The 21,301-nt window shown below is 35.5% G+C and overlaps 1 protein-coding gene and 1 pseudogene across 1 annotated transcript; one reads left to right on the forward strand and one right to left on the reverse strand.

Annotated features, from left to right (window-relative positions):
• The first annotated feature begins 2,115 nt into the window (after nucleotides 1-2,115).
• Nucleotides 2,116-17,503, forward strand: LOC136319296 (NKG2-A/NKG2-B type II integral membrane protein-like). The gene is made up of 5 exons (XM_066252611.1): nucleotides 2,116-2,300; nucleotides 3,004-3,104; nucleotides 3,615-3,672; nucleotides 4,111-4,279; nucleotides 17,498-17,503. The coding sequence occupies exons 1-5, from the start codon at nucleotides 2,116-2,118 to the stop codon at nucleotides 17,501-17,503; spliced, it is 519 nt and encodes a 172-aa protein (XP_066108708.1).
• A 14-nt stretch (nucleotides 17,504-17,517) lies between these two features.
• On the reverse strand, nucleotides 17,518-18,199 carry LOC136319297 (syntaxin-7 pseudogene; annotated as a pseudogene).
• Nucleotides 18,200-21,301: the final 3,102 nt, after the last annotated feature.

Raw genomic sequence — 21,301 nt, forward strand, 5'->3', positions numbered from 1 at the left:
TCTGAACAAGGCCTAAGCTTTCAGTGTGTGTGATTTTAGAACAGAAATAAGTTAACAACGTGAGTGGTCAAATCTTTTGTCCGAGAAATAAAAATTTCTTAGAGGAGCTTACCAATAGACAAATTAATGAGGTACCTAAAGCTCAAAGTGTCCTATATTCTAAGGATGTGATGAGTTAAATCAGCTTCAAAATTGCCTAAGTGTAAGAATTTCCTGTCCAAACTTTAAGTGAAGCAGTGATGAGAAATCAACCGTTTTTTTCCTTTGCCTCACCATCAGTCTTCACAGGGCAGTCTCTGAACCACAGATATTGTTTGGTCACAGGAGCACCCTGATCTCCTCGGAAAGGATGCAGGACTTTCTGACTTCCACAGGTATGTGTCTTTATTCCTCTCTCTCAGTGGCACAATTTATTTAATGGGAAATTGCACAGGCTAGATGTGATACAATGGAAGTACCATTAATATAGAAATAAATCTATGAAAATATTGGTGTCCTTATTTGTACAAATTAGGGTAAAGAGAGTAAAATAAAATATGAAATATGTTGGAAGATATCTTAAAATATTTAAATTTTTGCCTCTAAAAAATTACTAAAGTGCATACGCCCAGGTGTATTTGGGTTTGAAAACCTATATAACTTAAAATGACATCCCATAGCATGAAGAGAAAGAACTAGTAATTTTAGATTTTGAAATTAATAGATATACTTCTATTTTAATTTACCTTATACTTAAAAAATAGATTCTTGAAATGAATGTGCCAAATTGTGAAGGTCAAACATAGTTCATCCTAAATGCAATTCTATTAAATAAAAGCTGTTTGGTAATACAAATTTGGATTTAGTAAACTCTGAAGAAATGCTTATTTAAACTTAATTATAAATAATCAAAAGACTTTTTAGAAATTGGACAAAATGTTAGAAAAAATGATGTCACACTGATAAGAGACTCCTTTAGAATGAATTACATTACATTATCTGATATGAATAAGAAATAATAGAACAGCAACTGAGTTAAAATAATTAAAATGAGTTATATATTGAAAGGTTATAAATGTTAACTTGCGTTTTAAGTGTTTTACATGGATTGTATTGTACAAATTTTTGTTCTAACTTTAGATTAGTAAGTTCAATTCTAGACACTGAATACATTTTAAATGTCATGCATTACAAATTTCAAAGCCAAAATTTTTCTAGATCTCACAGACTATAGAGCCCAGTGACTGAATTACTAAATTACAGTGTCTGATTTATTTCATTTGCTTAAACATTGAAGTTACCTACTGACTTTGATGGCCATAAGATGTTTCTGGAAGTTTGCAGCAAGAGTGTTTTTTTTTATAATTGACTACATATTTATTTATTATTTTATGATATCATATCTTAACCATTAAATATATTGCAAATTACTTGTGTAAACTACTTAGTATTTTTTAAAATCTTATTGTTCTATTGCTTTATTATTTATTAAGTTTTGGTTAACTTTAGTTGTCATGTAACATTTTACAGCATATACAATATTTTACTAAATTTTAATTTTTTAAGACTCCACAATTATTCAAATTAAAATATTATTTGATAGTCCTCATCTGCCCTTAAATAAATTTGATTAAATAAATCTTTATATACAGGAAACTGCTATATATGGGAACACTACTAGTTCCCCAACTTTAAAGCATTCAATCTTTAACCATTGATGCATTTAAAAATTGTCATAAAAACTGTATTTCTTTTAATACACAGCCTTTTAATTTTCACAGTTATTCTAGTAGTGTTAAAATATTCAGTGGGCTCTGACTTTAATAAACATATTATTATTCTGACTTTCTCTATTCTTCACTAAGTTCTACTTTTCATTGCTTCAAACAATATCGTGCTAAATATAAGATAGCATTTTAAGAGCCATTATTCTATTATGAAATACTTATTTAAATCCTTAAGTAAATTAGAACAAGACTTCACTTTGGTCCAAGGCAAAGTGAGTCCTTTTATTTATCTCAGACTCCACCCACAGTGACTATTGTAGGGATCTTGTCATTATTCATATCATTTATTTACCACTCAGGTATTGTTATCATAGGCACCATCCCTGCAGATGCAGACTCAGCTGCAGAGATGGAGATCCAACAAGAAAACTACTCAGAAATGAGTCTGGCCAAGGACACAAGGAGACAGCAAGTGAGAGGTAAGAGTATGAAAAGCTCCATTTTAAAAACTGAACAGCAAATATTTTATGTGGAAATAAACTTTCAAAATACATCTCCCGATCTTCAATGGAATGACAAGAATGATCCCTGCAAATATGACACATTTAATAGACACACAGTATAACTGTTCTACTATGTGCAGATGGCATGCAGAGGTGTAGTGGACCAAGTAAGTAATTAGCTCACCTATTTTTCAGTTGTGAGAATTAAAATTAAAGTTGGGATACAGTGTAATAATATGAAATCTGAAAATGAATTTTATTCAGACATTGTTGCCAGGGGTCCCCAAACTACGGCCGGCGGGCTGCATGTGGCCCCCGAGGCCATTTTTCCGGCTCCCTCCGCACTTCCGGAAGGGGCACCTCTTTCTTTGGTGGTCAGTGAGAGGAGCACAGTTCCCATTGAAATACTGGTCAGTTTGTTGATTTAAATTTACTTGCTCTTTATTTTAAATATTGTATTTGTTCTCGTTTTATTTTTTTACATTAAAATAAGATATGTGCAGTATGCATAGGGATTTGTTCATAGTTTTTTTTTATATAATCCGGCCCTCCAACGGTCTGAGGGACAGTGAACTGGCCCCCTGTGTAAAAAGTTTGGGGACCCCTGAGGTCTTAGACCAGCAACTCTTAGGCTGTTGTTATTTTCTGAAAATGCAATGGTGTTTCTAAGAGAAGATTACAGTGGGAGTTATGTGTTTGGGGTTCAAGATGATGTATATGATTCCCTGTGCATGTGGGTTCTCTTTTATATAAACTATCTAAGTAATGTCTCCACCTATCCTTTCTCTCTCTGCAGGTTCACCATCACCTCCAGAGAAGCTTATTGCTGGAATCCTGGGAGTCCTCTGTCTCATCTTGATTTATGCTGTAGTAAGAGTGTTGCATTTTATTCCCTGTGAGTAAGTTGTTACAATATTTTCAGAGAATTTCTCACTTGAATGAATCTCAGTGACTCTAAAATTTCATAATATTATGGAACAGAACTCTGATTTTTAAATTATGCATTTAGAGCAAGTGTGAAATGATTATTTTGAATTTATCCAGGGTATAAATAACAAAATAATTTTAGAGAGTAGTTTATATATATCTGTTCATAAATATCCACATATATTTTGATTTTATAACTGAAGGCATACTTTAGGCACATTATTGAGAAATACAAATTAATTTTTGAGATTGGTTAATCCAAATGGAAAAGAGATGATGAAGTTTGGTTCTCTTGGATTTTGAATTCTTTTCCCTCAAATCATCATTGCCTCATCTAATTTTTTTGGTAAAATCAATTTTATTCTAAATTATTCTAATCCTAGATAATATATTATATTTCAATATAGAAACAAAGGTATTATGGTTGGTTCTAATTAGATCAATATTAATTTTTAATAAGAATTACTTTTTTTTCTAGCTAATGTAATATTGAAGAAAAATAAATCTTCCTTGACAACCAAGAACCAGACAGGTACATAATTCTTTTCTAAGTTCTGATATTAGTTTTTATTTGCAGGAGGACACAGATTATTATACTGTCCAATGAATATTTATAAATAATGAGTACAGAAGAATGTTTCTTATGGAACAATATGAAGAAATATTCATTCAAAATCATCATACTCATTGTTGCTTATTGGCTCAAAACAATTTTTGTATTCTACAAAAGTGGTTTCATTCATTGACATTCAGGACATTTAGAGAGTGGATACTTTTGTGTGTTTGCTTCATACGGGCAAATAGATTAGGGAATGAGAAGCTGACCCTTCTCTGTGAGTGCATTGGAGTGTGTTTGCTTTTCTACAGACCAGCTGGTGAGGATATATAAATGCCTGCACAGATGTGTCTATACCTATGCAAACATGTAAATTAATTTTCATATTTTAGAATTCAAATAGCTTTCAGATAATAACTCATGATCTTTCTTCAGCATATCACTGTGGTCGTTGTCCAAAGGAGTGGTTACTGTATTCCAACAACTGCTATTACATTAGTACTGAAAGAAAAGCCTGGAATGAGAGTTCACTTGCCTGTGCTTCTAAGAACTCTAGCCTGCTCTACATAGATAATGAAGAAGAAATGGTAAGATTTTAATTGTTTCCCGCATTTTGTTTACCAGGTTAATTTGGTCTATATTTGTAGAATTCAGTCCTATTTTTGTATATGTTTGTAATTTATTTCATTTAAAGGCTGCAAATATTACATTGTTTGACTATAATATTTTATTTATATTTTATGCCACTAATGGTCATTTGATAATTTCCAGTTCTTGATTTTTGTCGACAACCATGCCTCTTTTCTCCTAAATTGTGATACTTAATTTTACCATACCTCATGGAAAGTGAGCATATCATTATTTTACAGATCAATTACCAACTGAAAAGCACCATGTAATTACAAATCAGATTTTGAAGTAGAAGTTACTAGTCCACAAGTAGTCCCCTTCTGTGTACCCTCTCATAACTTCTTTTCCTCCTCACTTAACCACTATTTTGATTTTTTATATTAAAAAAATCTTTGTTAATGTTGAACTTTATATAATGAAAATCATTCATTAAGCATTTTATCAGTCTCCTTTGACTCTCATATGATATTTTTGCAATTTATCTGTATTACTACATTTATCTCATTAATTTTCACTGCTCTATTGTATACACATGACATTTTAATTTTTCCTACTCAGAATATAATTGTTTTTTTAATGTGTGGGTATTATGAATAATTATTTTATGAAAGTCTTTGTGTATGTCTCTTTCTCAAATATTCTATTGTATTTAAAATAATTTATATTATATATAAATGTTACACATATCATATTTATGTAGCATAATATTATATTTAAAATATAATAATAATATATAAATATAATTATATTATAATTGTATATGTGTATAGTTAAAATATATAGTCCTCTATGAATCAGAATGAAATAGCATCATAAAAGTTTGTATATGCCAAATGTATTTGACTATCCGAGCATTTTCTAGTTTATTGTGTAAATACACATTTTATACAATACTTTCATGACCCAAATCTTAGGTATTTTCATGTTATAAATTCTGATCATTTTATAAACGTATTGCTATGACATTAACAGGAATTTTTCTGATTACTGATGGGTTGAACACACCTTTGTAGGCAATAATCATTATGAAAGTCTCTATTGTGACAAAGAGCAGACTGTCTCTTGAATTTTTTCTCTATGCTGCCTGTTATTTTCCTTAGTAAAAGTTGTTATATTTGAGGTTTGTGTTCTTTTTAAAATTTATATGGTGTAATTCTTTTTTTTTTTTTTAATAATTTTATTTTTTTAATGGGGTGACATCAATAAATCAGGATACATATATTCAAAGATAACAAGTCCAGGTTATCTTGTTGTTCAATTATGTTGCATACCCACCACCCAAAGTCAGATTGTCCTCTGTCACCTACTATCTTGTTTTCTTTGTGCCCCTCCCCACCCCCTATCCCTCTCCCATTCCCCCCTCCCCCCCGTAACCACCACACTCTTATCAATGACTCTTAGTTTCACTATTATGTCCCACCTACGTATGGAATAATACAGTTCCTGTTTTTTTCTGATTTACTTATTTCGCTTCGTATCATGTTATCAAGATCCCACCATTTTGCTGTAAATGTTCCGATGTCATCATTTCTTATGGCTGAGTAGTATTCCATAGTGTATATGTGCCACATCTTCTTTATCCAGTCATCTATTGATGGGCTTTTTGGTTGTTTCCATGTCCTGGCCACTGTGAACAATGCTGCAATAAACATGGGGCTGCATGTGTCTTTACGTATCAATGTTTCTGAGTTTTTGGGATATATACCCAGTAGAGGGATTGCTGGGTCATAAGGTAGTTCTATTTTCAGTTTTTTGAGGAACCACCATACTTTCTTCCATAATGGTTGTACTACTTTACATTCCCACCAACAGTGTATGAGGGTTCCTTTTTCTCCACAGCCTCTCCAACATTTGCTATTACCTGACTTGCTAATAACAGCTAATTGAACAGGTGTGAGGTGGTATCTCATTGCCGTTTTGATTTGCATTTCTCTAATAGCTAAAGAAGATGAGCATCTTTTCATATATCTGTTGGCCATTTGTATTTCTTCCTGGGAGAAGTGTCTATTCATATCCTCTTCCCATTTTTTTATTGGATTGTTTGTTTGTTTGTTGTTGAGTTTTATGAGTTCTTTGTATATTTTGGATATTAGGCCCTTATCTGAGCTGTTGTTTGAAAATATCATTTCCCATTTAGTTGGCTTTCTGTTTATTTTGTTATCAGTTTCTCTTGCTGAGCAAAAACTTCTTAGTCTGATGTAGTCCCATTCATTAATTTTTGCCTTCACTTCTCTTGCCATTGGAGTCAAATTCATAAAATGCTCTTTAAAACCCAGGTCCATGAGTTGAGTACCTATGTCTTCTTCTATGTACTTAATTGTTTCAGGTCTTATGTTTAGATCTTTGATCCATTTTGAGTTAATTTTTGTACAGGGGGAGAGACTGTAGTCCAGTTTCATTCTTTTGCATGTGGCTTTCCAGTTTTCCCAGCACCATTTATTGAAGAGGCTTTCTTTTCTCCATTGTGTGTTGTTGGCCCCTTTATCAAAAATTATTTGACTATATATATGTGGTTTTATTTCTGGACTTTCTATTCTGTTCCATTGGTCTGAGTGTCTATTTTTCTGCCAATACCATGCTGTTTTGATTGTCGTGGCCCTATAATAGAGTTTGAAGTCAGGTATTGTTATGCCCCCAGCTTCATTCTTTTTCTTTAGGATTGCTTTGGCTATTCGGGGTTTTTTATAGTTCCATATAAATCTGATGATTTTTTGCTCTATTTCTTTAAAAAATGTCATTGGAAGTTTGATGGGAATTGCATTAAATTTGTATATTGCTTTGGGTAATATAGCCATCTTGATTATATTTATTCTTCCTAGCCAAGAACAAGGTATATTCTTCCATCTCATTATATCTTTTTCGATTTCCCTTAACAATGGTTTATAGTTTTCATTATATAAGTCCTTTACATTCTTTGTTATGTTTATTCCTAAGTATTTTATTTTTTTTGTTGCAATCGTGAAGGGGATTATTCTTTTGAGTTCCTTCTCAGTTGTTTCATTGTTGGCATATAGAAAGGCTATTGACTTCTGTATGTTAATTTTGTATCCTGCGACCTTACTGTATTGGCTTATTGTTTCTAGTAGTCTTTTTGTGGATTCTTTGGGGTTTTCGATGTATAGGATCATATCATCTGCAAAAAGTGATACCTTTACTTCTTCTTTTCCGATATGGATGCCTTTTATTTCTTTGTCTTGTCTGATTGCTCTGGCTAGAACCTCTAGTACCACATTAAATAAGAGTGGAGAGAGTGGACAACCCTGTCTTGTTCCTGATTTAAGGGGGAAAGCCTTCAGTTTAGTGCCATTTAATATGATGTTAGCTGATGGTTTATCATATATGGCCTTTATCATGTTGAGATATTTTCCTTCTATACCCATTTTGTTGAGAGTCTTAAACATAAAATTGTGTTGTATTTTATCGAAAGCCTTTTCTGCGTCTATTGATAAGATCATGTGGTTTTTGTTCTTTGTTTTGTTGATATGGTGTATTACATTAACCGTTTTACGTATGTTGAACCATCCTTGAGATTCTGGGATGAATCCCACTTGATCATGATGTATTATTTTTTTAATATGTTGTTGTATTCGATTTGCTAGTATTTTGTTTAGTATTTTAGCATCTGTATTCATTAGAGATATTGGTCTGTAGTTTTCTTTTTTTGTGCCATCCTTGCCTGGTTTTGGTATGAGGGTTATGTTGGCCTCATAAAATGTGTTTGGAAGTATTGCTTCTTCTTCAATTTTTTGGAAGACTTTGAGTAGAATAGGAACCAAGTCTTCTTTGAATGTTTGATAAAATTCGCTGGTATAGCCGTCAGGGCCTGGACTTTTATTTTTGGGGAGGTTTTTAATGGTTTTTTCTATTTCTTCTCTACTGATAGGTCTGTTTAGGCTTTCTGCTTCTTCTTGACTCAGTCTAGGAAGGTTGTATTTTTCTAGGAATTTATCCATTTCTTCTAGGTTGTTGAATTTAGTGGCATAAAGTTTTTCATAGTATTCTACAATAATTCTTTGTATATCTACGGTGTCCGTGGTGATTTCTCCTCTTTCATTTTGGATTTTGTTTATATGAGTTCTTTCTCTTTTTTCCTTGGTAAGTCTTGCCAAGGGTTTGTCAATTTTGTTGATCTTTTCAAAGAACCAGCTCCTTGTTCTATTAATTTTTTCTATAGTTTTTCTATTCTCTAATTCATTTATTTCTGCTCTGATTTTTATTATCTCCTTTCTTCGGCTGGTTTTGGGTTGTCTTTGTTCTTCTTTTTCTAGTTCCTTAAGGTGGGAAGTTAAGTGGTTCACTTGGGCTCTCTCTTGTTTGTTCATATATGCCTGAAGCGATATGAACTTCCCTCTTATCACTGCTTTTGCTGCATCCCATAGATTCTGATATGTCGTATTGTCATTTTCATTAGTCTGTATATATCTTTTGATCTCTGCACTTATTTCTTCTTTGACCCATTCATTTTTTAAAAGTATGTTGTTTAGTTTCCACATTTTTGTGGGATTTTTTTCCTCTTTTTTGCAGTTGAATTCTAGTTTCAAGGCTTTATGATCAGAAAATATGCTTGGTACAACTTCAATTTTTCTGAATTTGCTGATGTTGTTTTTGTGGCCCAACATATGGTCAATTCTTGAGAATGATCCATGTACACTGGAGAAAAATGTATACTCAGTCACTTTGGGATGAAATGTCCTGTAGATGTCTATCATATCCAGGTGCTCTAGTGTTTTGTTTAAGGCCACTATGTCTTTGTTGATTCTCTGTTTGGATGACCGATCTAGAGCCGTCAGCAGGTGTATTGAGGTCTCCAAGTATGATTGTATTTTTGTCAGTTTTTGTTTTAAGATCAATAAGTAGCTGTCTTATATATTTTGGTGCTCCTTGGTTTGGTGCATATATATTAAGAATTGTTATGTCTTCTTGATTCAGTGTCCCCTTAGCCATTATGAAATGGCCATTTTTGTCTCTGAGTACTTTTCCTGTCTTGTAGTCAGCATTATCCGATATGAGTATTGCTACACCTGCTTTTTTTTTGGATGTTATTTGCTTGGAGTATTGTTTTCCAGCCTTTCACTTTGAATTTGTTTTTATCCTTGTTACTTAGATGAGTTTCCTGTAGGCAGCATACAGTTGGATTTTCTTTTTTAATCCATTCTGCTACTCTGTGCCTTTTTATTGGTGAGTTTAATCCATTTACATTTAGTGTAATTATTGATACTTGTGAGTTCCCTATTGCCATTTTATATCTTGCTTTCTGTTAGTTTTGTGTCTTGTTTGATCCTTCTCTTTCGTTTTTCTATCTTTTGTTTTTATTTGGTTGTATTCCATACATCTTTCCTCTGTTGCTATCTTTTTTATCTCATGTGCTTCTGTGGTGGTTTTTTCAATGGTGGTTACCTTTGAGTAATGAAAAGGGTCCCTACCCTGTTCATTGTAGCGAACTATTTTGTGAGTACTTTTGCACTCCATCGTCCTTTGCTACTGTTAATCTCCGTCTTCTCCCCCTCTTTCTTTTTGTTGTTGTCACAGTTTAAATTTGGTTTTATTGTGTTCTTCTTGGAGCTTTTACTTGTGGCTCTGTTTTTTTTTGTTCTTTGTATCTGATTGGAGAACCCCCTTTAGTAATTCCTGGAGTGGGGGTTTTCTGATGATAAATTCCCTCATCTTTTCTGTATCTGTGAATGTTTTTATTTCTCCTTCGTATTTGAAGGATAGCTTTGATGGGTATAGTATTCGTGGCTGAAAGTTCCTCTCTTTCAGGACTTTAAATATTGGGGTCCACTCTCTTCTAGCTTGTAGAGTTTCTGCTGAGAAATCTGATGATAATCTAATGGGCCTTCCTTTATATGTTGTATTCTTCTTTTCCCTGGCTGCCTTGAGAATTTTTTCTTTGCTGTTGGTTTGTGTCAATTTCATTATGATATGCCTTGGAGTAGGTTTGTTGGGGTTAAGAAAACTTGGAGTTCTGTTTGCTTCTTGAACTTGAGGCTTTAGTTCTTTCCACAGGCTTGGGAAGTTCTCATCTATTATTTGTTTGAGTATGTTCTCCATTCCATTTTCTCTCTCTTCTCCCTCTGATATACCTATTATTCTTATGTTATTCTTTTTGATGGAGTCAGATAATTCTTGTAGGGCTATCTCATTTTTTTTAATTTTTGAGTCTCTTTCTTCTTCTCTCTGTTGTGCCTCAAGTTGCTTGTCTTCTATTTCACTAATCCTCTCTTCTATCTGACCTGTTCTATTAGCTAAGCTTGTTACTTCGTTTTTCAGCTCGTGAATTGAGTTTTTCATCTCTGTTTGATTTGTTTTTATAGTTTCAATTTCTTGGACATATATTCTTTGTGTTCATGGAGTTGTTTTCTGAGCTCCCTATATTGCCTTTCTGTGTTTTCTTGTATATCTCGGAGGATTTTTAGTATTTCTATCTTGAATTCTCTGTCATTTAGCTCCAAGGTTTCCAATATATTAAATTTTTTCTCCATAGATTTTTCCTCATCTAGCTGTGTTACCTCTCTTTCTTTTGTATCCATGATATTTGATTTTCTCTTCCTTAATGGCATCTGAGGGTGGTTTTGTTGATAGTATTGAGATTTAATAAAGCATAAAAAGTTAAAAAAATAAAAAGAATAACAAATTGAAAAGAGTTGTTTTTTTAAAAAAAATTAATAATGAAATAAAGAAAAATAAAATAAAATAAAAATTTTTTAAAAAAGCAAATTATTCCCCCCTCCTTTTTTTCTCTCCTCTCCTCTCCCCTCTTTCTTGAGAAAATCTTGTGGTGGACTGTGAGTTATAACAAACAATGCCTGTGATGGAGGGCCTGAATTGGGGAAAAGTAATAAAGGGGCAAAAAAGAGAGAAAAAAAAAAGGAAAAAAGAAAAAAAAAGAGCGTATGGACCCACAAAAAGCAAATAAGGAAAAAATTTGGGTCAAGAATAAAATGATTTGCTTTTAGGTGTTGGTTGTCTAAGAGTTATGATGAGAGGAATAAGAGGAAAATGGAAAAATGGGGGGACAAATTAAAAAATTACTATTGTATTTAGTGAACAAGAACTAGATAATATGGAGAGCCAGGGATGGGAGCACTGCTAGTGAGTTAAAAAGGTGAAGTAAAAACCCCCCAAAATGCCACAAACATAGGTTTGAGTCCCAGATAAGATAATTTGTTTGTTATTGAGGTTTGAATGAGAGGAGATGTAAAGGAGAAAGGAAGAAACTAATATAGAGGGAGAAAAGAAAGAGAGAGAGAGAAAAAAAGAGGGAACCACTAAAAGAAGAAAAAAGAAATGAGAGAGAGAGAGAGAGAGTTAAGGGTTTTGGAGTGCAACCCTCATAGAGAGAAAGGAAGAGAAGAGAAATGATAATGGGAGATGTAACACTTATGGGTAGTGTAGTTCAAGGAGAGGAGAGAGTAAGACCGGTAGAGAGTTAATCGGCCAAATTGGAGGAGGAAAAAAAAGTCTCAAGAATGAAGATAAGAGAAACAAACGAACAAATATAATAAAATGGGATAGGTTATAAAGTCTGCAGATTATTCTTGATTTTGAGAGGTTATCTTCTTGCTTTTTCTTTTCTCTCCCTCTTCCTGGTCGGTGACTCTGTACCCCGGGTTCTGCCCCTTTGGCATGCTCAGGTAGAGGTTTGCAGTTGATAAGTCTCTATGGCAATGTCATGTATTGTGCTTTAGTCTCGTTGAGAGTCGAGGCTCATTAGCATTTATAGGCTCCGACAGTGAGAGAGTCCGTGTTCCTGGAGCCTTTCTCCTAGTCTTTCCTTCCTCAATTAGTAGCCTGATAATCCAGCTATGTGGTTGCTGCTGCCTCTGCCTGGATAGTAAGAGGCTCAAAGAGCTGGCAACTCCCACTCTATTTCCACTCAGCACAGGGCTCTGGGTAAGGCTCAGTCAGTCAGAGCTGCTAGCATAATCAGGCGGGCTTTCCGCCCACTCGAAGACCTCTGGCTCTGCCACTCTGTCCTGGTAACACAAGCGGGCGCCCACTTCCGGGGCGCTTGGAGGAAACTCTCACTCACTGTCTGCGACCAGGATATCCGGCCAGCAGTCTCACGCTCTGAGTGAAACCCCCAACCGCAGGGAAAAGTTGCAGCTTGGAATTGAGTCTCGCTCTGTCCCCGTGCGCAGCTTTTGCAAGGTGCTGGGGTGGCCGGAGATTCCTCTTTGGACCACACAAAGGCCCCTGACTCTGCCCCTCTGTGCGATAACACGGGCGCGCACTGCGGAGGCACTTGGAGGAATCGCTAACTCCTTATCTGCGCGCGCAAACTAGGATATGAGGCCGGCCGTGGTTCCCTCTGAGTGAAACACCCTCCAGCACGGAAAATCTCCACCGTTGGAATTACTTCTCACTCCCTCCCGTGCATGGCTTTCCCAGGGCACTGGGGCTGCCCAGAGACTCTGCCCTCAGCCCACAGAAAGGCCTCTGATCCTGCCTCTCCGTGGGGCAACACGGGCACCCACTTCCGGGGCTTAGGAAGAAATCTCTCGCCCACTAACTGCGCACCGACCAGGAAACCGGGTAAAATGGCCACTCCGCTTGTCTTTCTTTGTTTGGGTTTGGCGCGAGTGTTAGCTTGTATTGCCCGGGTTGCCACAGGATCAGATTTTCCCTCGGCTTGGATCTCCGGCCACAGCCTGGTTCGGCCGTTTGTGCCTGCGGCGGCCTGGATCTATTCACCCCCTTTGCCTGCCTCAGTTTCTATATTCACAGTTACCAGAAAAAGCCGCCCTGTTTAGGTTAGTGAGGAAGGCGGAGCATTTCTTACTCCCTATTTCCTTCGGGGTTTGGTTATATATTTAGCCAATTTTTCACTCAATCATACCTTTGGGTGTATTGCGAAGCATCTGGAAGCTCCAAGTATAGGTTTTTCTGTTTCTGGTTGAAGATCTTGTTGAGTTTTGGGGGATATTTCTCAGTATCGCTTCCTACCCCACCATTACTCTGACATCATCTGTAATTCTTTTTGACTGTTACTTACATTTTTATTTTCAGATTGAATTCTTTTAATGACCTTAATATATTTATGTTGCCATAGTACAATATCTCGTTTTGGGTTTAAGGAATATTTTATTTTATTTTATTTTATTTTATTTATTTTATTTTATTTTATTTTATTTTATTTTTTTTCTGAAGCTGGAAACGGGGAGAGACAGTCACAGACAGACTCCCGCATGCGCCCGACCGGGATCCATCCAGCACGCCCACCAGGGGGTGATGCTCTGCCCCTCCTGGGCTTCACTCTGTTGTGACCAGAGCCACTCTAGCGCCTGGGGCAGAGGCCAAGGAGCCATCCCAGCACCCGGGCCATCTTTGCTCCAATGGAGCCTCGGCTGCGGGAGGGGAAGAGAGAGACAGAGAGGATGGAGAGGGGGAGGGGTGGAGAAGCAGATGGGCACTTCTCCTGTGTGCCCTGGCTGGGAATCGAACCCGGGACTTCCGCATGCCCGGCCGACGCTCTACCACTGAGCCAACCGGCCAGGGCTAGGGAGTATTTTAAACCCAGCAAAAGTTAGTCAATATTCCTGAAGATAATATGCTACACTACTCTTTAGGGTTTATCTTTATTTTATTGATTAACTTCTTCATTTATAATATACTGAGAATTTATACTTTTTGTGTTGCTATGTTTGTCATGGTGTGTGGTAGTAAGGTTTATATTTTCTACAGTATTATTTAATTGATGGGGCATAATTTATATTAGATCATTCTTTTCTCATGAATAACTTTATACACATGCGCCTCTATATATTTTAACATAAAGTATAAGAAATTGTTCTATCATTGTGTCTCAAAAACTATTTTTCTGTTTCTTCTATTCTCAGACAATATTTACATCTCTATTAGTTTTTTGATACTGTTCTAAAGGCTGAGTCTCCGTTAATTTTTGTCTTTCTCTTTAGCCTCAAGAATTATAATTTTTTCTTATGTCTTCAATGTCATCAATTCATATTCTGCATCTCAAAATTTATGTAAATGTATGGAATTTTTCAATGTAGGTATTTTTAACTCTGATTTTTATTTGATTTATTCATATAGTTTTTATTTCTCTAATTATTCTGTCACTGCCATTATATTTTTATATTATTTCAACATAGTGTATTTTTCTTTTCCAAGTGAGAGGAGGGAAGATAGACAAGCTCCTGCATGCACCAAGACTGGGATTCACCTGTTGACCCCATCTGGGGCTGATGCTCTGCCCACCTGGGGACACTTGCAACTGAGCTATTTTTAGCACCTGAGGTAGAAGCTCCACATAGCCATCCTCATAGCATGTGTCCTGGGCGCTGGGGCCCATGAGTTCAAACCAATCAAGCCATGGCTACAGCAGAGAGAGAGAGGGAGAAAGGAGAGGGGAAGGGGAAGAGAAGCAGATGATCACGTCTCCTGAGTGCCTTGACTGAGAATAAATCTAGGATATCTACATGCCAAGTGGATGCTCTATCACTGAGCAAACTCACAGGTCCTGAATATAGTTTGTATAATTTATGTACAAATATAAATTTATAATGATTATTTAAAAATATTTTCTAACAACTTCAATATTTTATCTCAGTAAAAGCTAGATTCTATTGACTGATTTTCCCCTGAGAGTATAGAAGACATTTTTAGGTTCTTTGTATGTTTTCTAACCTTTTATTAGTATATATTTTTGATAATATAGCATAGTATAAATTCTGCTTCATCTTTCTTAAATATAGTAATTTTTTGTAATTTGAATAGCTTTTACTATAGAATCTTCTCTTCTGTAGTGTGTTTATTCAGTTTTTAGAATTCTTCTTGTTTATTTGTGTAACCTGGCTTACCCAGAATTCGCCTTGTGTATGCATAGCTTGGTTGACAACCAATGCTTTTTAAAAATGTATCCAAACACTTCATCAATATTGCTTCCATCTTTTGCTACTTGATGTATTTTGTGTGTGTGTGTGTGTGTGTGTGTGTGTGTGTGTGTGTGTGTGTGTAGGAGAGTGCTCATTACTTTAAAATCAGTTCTAAAGTCTCCATTGATTTTCATTTTAACTGGACCATTCTTGTATTTTCTGCACATCTGCTCATATTTCCCATCAGCCAAGCATGTGTAGAGATCTGATGTCATTTCTATTATTATACTCTCATTTTAATACCTTCTTGTTAAATTTTGGCTGACACTGTGCTTGGCACAATGGAAGGCACAACTTGGACTACAAAAGTGATGGTCTTCCTCATTTATTAATCAGTGCATTCAGCACTCTGTTGAAAATTCAGTGGCAATATACCAACCTCTTCTACTGCTGATCAAGTCTGCCCATGTGGCAACATCACTGATATTTGCAGCCCTCCTTAAATTATAAAAATCATCATTCTTACTCACTGAGCTAAGATAAGGATTGGGGGAGAGCTGGGAGCATTTTAGACAAGAAGAAACAAATTTGCTCTATTCTCACTTAAATCTTTAGCAGCTTTTCCAATAATAAATTATCATAAGTTTTTATTAGTCTGTGCTCAACTTTCAGAGCTGAGAAATTGTTGTTTTTGTCCATTTTACCTTTTCACTTAATCATACCAATTCATTTGCCTAATGTGTCAAATATGTAAAAATATAGATAAATTGTAAGACTATAACTTAAAAAGAATTAACTTTTTTATTTATTTATTTTTGTGTTGCCCTGGCCTGTTGGCTCAGTGTTAAAGCATTGGCCTAAGATGTGGATTTCCTGGGTTTTGTTCCCATTCAGGGCACACAGGAGAAAATACTGTCTGTTTCTTTGTGGCCATGGCTTGATTGATTTGAGCACATTGGTCCTGGGCACTAAGAATGGCTCAGTGAAGCCTTTGCCTCAGGTGCTAAAAATAGCTTGGTTGAGAGCATGCTCACGAAGGAGCAGAGCATCAGCCCCAGACAAAGGTTGCTGGGTGGATCCTGGTCAAGATGCAAATAAAAATATGGTTTTGTATCTCACCTCCTCTCACTTAGAAAAGAAGGGAAAAAATCATTTTTGTTTTGGTTGCAAAGATACAATTTCCATATTTACATAATATTTCATTTGTTCCCATTTGAAGTCTTATAACTTGCCATATAAAACATTACCTTCTCTTTCAAACTGTTATATAAGAATATTATAAAATACAAACTAGAATCTAAGATAATCCTGTTTACAGTATTCAGATGAGTGCATTAAAAGAAAATTAATTTAAAGAGGAAAGTGAAATAATTGGTAAACATCTAATACCTTATTTAATGAAGAATGGTTCAAAATGGTTACTTATGTATTGTATAAAAATGAAAAACAGTTTAAAAACTTATACATTGTGTACTTGTATCCAAAAGTGGTTCTTTAAATTGTCAGATATAAAAACTATCATGATGATGCAAAGCACATCATTGAGAATATAATGAACAATATTCTAATAACCATGCATGGTGTCAAATAGGCACCAGACTCATTGAGGTGACCATCTCTTGAGGTATACAAGTGTTAATTCAACCTGGTATATACTCAAAACCAAAACAATCTTGAAAGTTTACTGTATCCTAAATCCAAAAAAAGGTGTTTAATACTTGTAGTTTGTTCTTCAAAATGAATTCTCTGAAAAATAACAATTTGGCATTTCCTAAGGTAAATTTATTAGTTACCAAATCATTCCTGTTGGTTTAATTTTAACAGAAACTGAATTGAATATCTCAGCATAACAAGTAAAACTCAGAGCCAAAATAATGATGATATAGTCATTTAAAATATAAAGATTAAGGACCTGGTCAGTTGGCTCAGCGATAAAGTGTTGGCATGTAAAAGTCCCGGGTTCGATTCCCAGCCATGGCACACAGGAGAAGAGCCCATCTGCTTCTCCACTCTTCCCCCTCTCCTTTCTCTTTGTCTCTCTCTTCTCATCCCGCAGCCAAGGCTCCACTGGAGCAAAGTTGGCCCACGTACTAAGGATGGCTCCAAGGCCTCTGCTTCAGGTGCTAGAAAGGCTCTAGTTGCAACAGAGCAACGCCCCAGATGGGCAGAGCCTGATCCCATTGTGCGCATGCCGGTGGATCCCAGTCAGGCGAATGCAGGAGTCTGTCTGACTGCCTCCTCGCTCCTCACTTCAGAAAAATACAAAACAAACAAACAAAAATAATACAAAAAAAAATATAAAGGTTAAGAATTTTGTTCCATTCTTCATTTCTATTCCAGTTGTAGATTCCTATATTTTCTTAGTGGCTTGGCTTGCGCATCTCACAGAAACATGCAAAAATTCTTTTCTGGTCTTCTGCTGCCCTTGACAGTTACTGGTTGACCTGTTAAACATTCATCTCTACATTTTTAACTTTGGCTTCCATGCTATCTATCATAGGTCCTTGCTCATGAATTCTCACTCTCAAATGTTTAAATAGTTCATTAACATCCATATTATCTGATTCAAGGTGCCTAACAAAAGACTCTCCCTTGAATAAGGCAGAGGTCATCCTCTGTCATTTCCTCATCCTGCACCTGCACTTGAGGTTGAATTTGGCTTTTCCAGGATACAAGATTTCTTTGTTTTGAGCTCTTCTCAGGAAAACCTCCAGATTCTCTGGAACTGGCTCCCATTTGAGCAACAAACTCTTTCTCTTTTTCAGCAGCTTGTTCTGGACTTTTGGAAAGTTTCTTGGTAATGTGATCTCAGCCACTAAGTGATCCTGCTGTATTTTCTTTGTTTGCTGTTCACTGGGGGATGGAGGGTAGAGATCCAAACCCTTTAATGGACTTATCTGTTTCTTTGGCAAATTGGTTAAAACACTGTTGCTTATGTGGCAACTATTGACTCAATTCAGATGAATCTTGAGGTGTTCCAAGGTGATTCAGGGTCCTTTGTATTTCCACTGAACATGTGTGATCCCTCAGGGTGTTTGACATGCTTGGCCAGGTAGGTAGGTCATCAACAATTCCTAGAATGTATGACGTGGTTGATTTGCTGATTTGCTTATTCACTATTTTCATCACATGCTGGTGGGGTATGTGCTGTTTACTGAGCAGTCACCTTGACTTCCTTAACTTCTTCCCCCTCCTCCAGCTCCTTTGTGTTTACAAATTCAAATCAATACACCAGCTTTTACTTAGTTTCTCATAAAATTTGCTTTCTTACAGAATTTTTTGAGCATTTTCAATATGTTATCATGGATTGAATTCTACCACAGAAATAATAATAATTCATTGTTTTGACTAAGTGGCTCAGTTTTCTCTTCAGAAGAGTAAGTCTCCTGAAAACTCATATAATTTATGCTTTCATGCTTGCTAAATCAGGAATTAATCTTTGAAATAAAAAGCAGTGTGTGAACAATTATATAAACTGTTTCTTAGAATAGTTATGAGAAATATCTAGATTTATATATATATAACTATTACTCTAAATAGTTTATTTATTACAATATTAAGTTATATATTACCAGATTAATGATTATCTTTGTATTTCAGATCCTCAACAACTGCAGATTTGGACAAGAATTGTACATTTGCGAGATTTCAGTGGCCTCAGACGCTCCATTCTGCATCCTGCTCAGAAATAAGAACATATATCTGTAAGCATTTAGCACTTTAGCTTACTTAAATTCAGTAAAATGATAATCTCAGCATCTATTAAGAACACATTTTTAATATCTTCCAGAACATTTCATTTACATCTATAGAACTATTTGTTAAGATATTATATTGAGACCATTTTCAGGTTCACAACAAAATTAAGAGATAAGTACTGAGATATTCTATATCTCCCTGTGCCCACACATGCAGAGCCTCCCAGTGATCAACATCATTCATCAGAGTGGTACTTTTGTTACTGAGAATGAATAGACTTTGCTACATCATAGTCACTTTAAGTACCTTATTTACCTAACTCTCCATCCTTTGTATTCTAGAATTATTTTTAAATTATATATATATATTTAAAAATATATATATTAATTAAAAAAAATGTATTCCGGTACATATACATTTCTAAAATTTCAGGTGTTTATTAAAATAAATCATGTATAGTTTATAAATTATAACAAGAGCTATTATTTTTAAGTCTATAATAATGTAAATTATATCACACATATTTTCAAATTAACTAATTTGACCTAGCCCTTGAATATTAAAAATGAGAACTGGCCTGACCTGTGGTGGCGCAGTGGATAAAGCATCAACCTGGAAATGCTGAGGTTGCCGGTTCAAAACCCTGGGCTTGCCTGGCCAAGGTACATATGGGAGTTGATGCTTCTTGCTCCTCCCCTTTCTCTCTCCCTCTCCCCTCTCTATAATGAATAAATAAAATCTTTTAAAAAAACATTAAAAAATGAGAACTGAACATCTCAGGAGCAGCACGTTGTATAAGTCAGTTGTGCCATGAAAGAGAAACCAGGGAGAGCTTGGTTTAAAGATTATTAAATATTGTTTGTTGTGCTAGACTTCAAGCAGGGTTTAGAAGAAAATTATAAAATATACCAGAGGGTTAAGAAGAGTACAAAAGGTGCAATCACATGGGAGCCAGGTGCACTTCTTCAGGATGGGTGTTAGGCTTCATTGAAGACAACGTGTCTGCAGACAACTATATGCAGACATGTTCACTGGATGCTCTGGGACAGAGCAGATCCAAGTCTGCGGCCCATATTGCTGAAGATGAATCTCAAGCTGTGCCAACAAGCAGGAAGACCTCCCTACCATTGTCAGAAAACAGAAGGCAGAGGAGAGGGTACTCTGACTAGACAAAGAAACTTGCTGAGGGGCAAACACCACAAACACTCCCTGCGTGCGTGCAAGCTGTCCACCACACTGCTGTAGCCACAGAAGAGAAAACACTTGAAACCCTGAATAGTGCTTTTTCTGAAGCATCTTTACCACGTTTTTTAAAGGCAAAACATTGAGTGAACTGACAGGGAGAAAAATTTATAGGACCTAGCACCATTGTCACAGAAAGGGCAATAATCATAGGTTCAGAATTGAAAGTAATAAATTTTTAGTTAGCAGTTAAATTATTATGCAACAATCCCATGTTTTTCTATATAAAGTGATTTGAATATGCTCCACTTGCTCAGAGAATGGAACCAACATATTAATCTTCTGAGTCTATTTTTTAAAATAAATTTAATTGGGTGACATTGGTCAATAAAAGTACGTGGGTTTCAGGTAAACATCTCTATAACATTTTAACTGCTCATTGTGTGTGTGCGTCACCCAAAGTTAAATCATTTTCCATCATTGTATATTTGTTCCTCTTTACTCCCCTCCCTACCCTTCCCTGTAATAGTTCACTTTTATCTATGTCCCTGATCACAGTGTTATGTACCAACTGTGTGTGAAATCATACAGCTCTTAGCTTTTTCTGACTTATTTATTTCATTTAGTATCATGTTCTCAAGGTTCATCCATGGTGTCGCAAATGTCAATCTGTCATCATTTCGTATGTCTGTGTAGTATTCCACAAACACACATATGTATCAGATATTCTTTATCCAATCCTCTATCAAGGGACACTTTGGTTGTTTTCATGTCTTGGCTATTGTGAATAACGCTGCAATGAACATGGGGGTGCATGTGTCTTTATGTACCAATGTTTTCAAGTTTGGGGGGGATTTCTGGATCACATGATAATTCTAGTCTTAATTTGTTGAGGAACCACCATACCATCTTCCATAATGGTTGTACCAACTTACATTCCCACCAGCAGTGAATGAGGATTCCTCATTCTCTACTGCCTCTACAACATTTGTTATTACCTGTCTTGTTGATAAAAGCCAATCTAACATATATGTGGTAGTATCCCATTGTAGTTTTAATTTGCATTTCTCTAATAGATAACAAAGATGAGCATCTTTTCATATATCTGTTGGTCATTTGTATATCTTCTTGGGAGACTGGGTCTATTTTGGTGCAGTATTATCAGTGATTAGATTCATTTTTGGAAGAAGGGTGATTTTCCTGGCTAACAATCAGTGTCTTTTGGCATTTTTTACATGTCTGTGTTAATACTCTTTTTTATTT

The sequence above is a fragment of the Saccopteryx bilineata genome, chromosome 1, assembly GCF_036850765.1.
Source record: "Saccopteryx bilineata isolate mSacBil1 chromosome 1, mSacBil1_pri_phased_curated, whole genome shotgun sequence".
Classification (NCBI taxonomy): domain Eukaryota; kingdom Metazoa; phylum Chordata; class Mammalia; order Chiroptera; family Emballonuridae; genus Saccopteryx; species Saccopteryx bilineata.

Bases quoted from the DNA above. Each gene is read 5' to 3' on its own strand.
- LOC136319296 (XM_066252611.1), top strand. From the start codon at position 2,116: ATGGAGATCCAACAAGAAAACTACTCAGAAATGAGTCTGGCCAAGGAC. The intron at 2,301-3,003 runs ATATGACACATT...TTCTCTCTCTGC, and splicing joins GACAAGAATGATCCCTGCAA to AGGTTCACCATCACCTCCAG. The intron at 3,105-3,614 runs GTGAGTAAGTTG...TTTTTTTTCTAG, and splicing joins AGTGTTGCATTTTATTCCCT to CTAATGTAATATTGAAGAAA.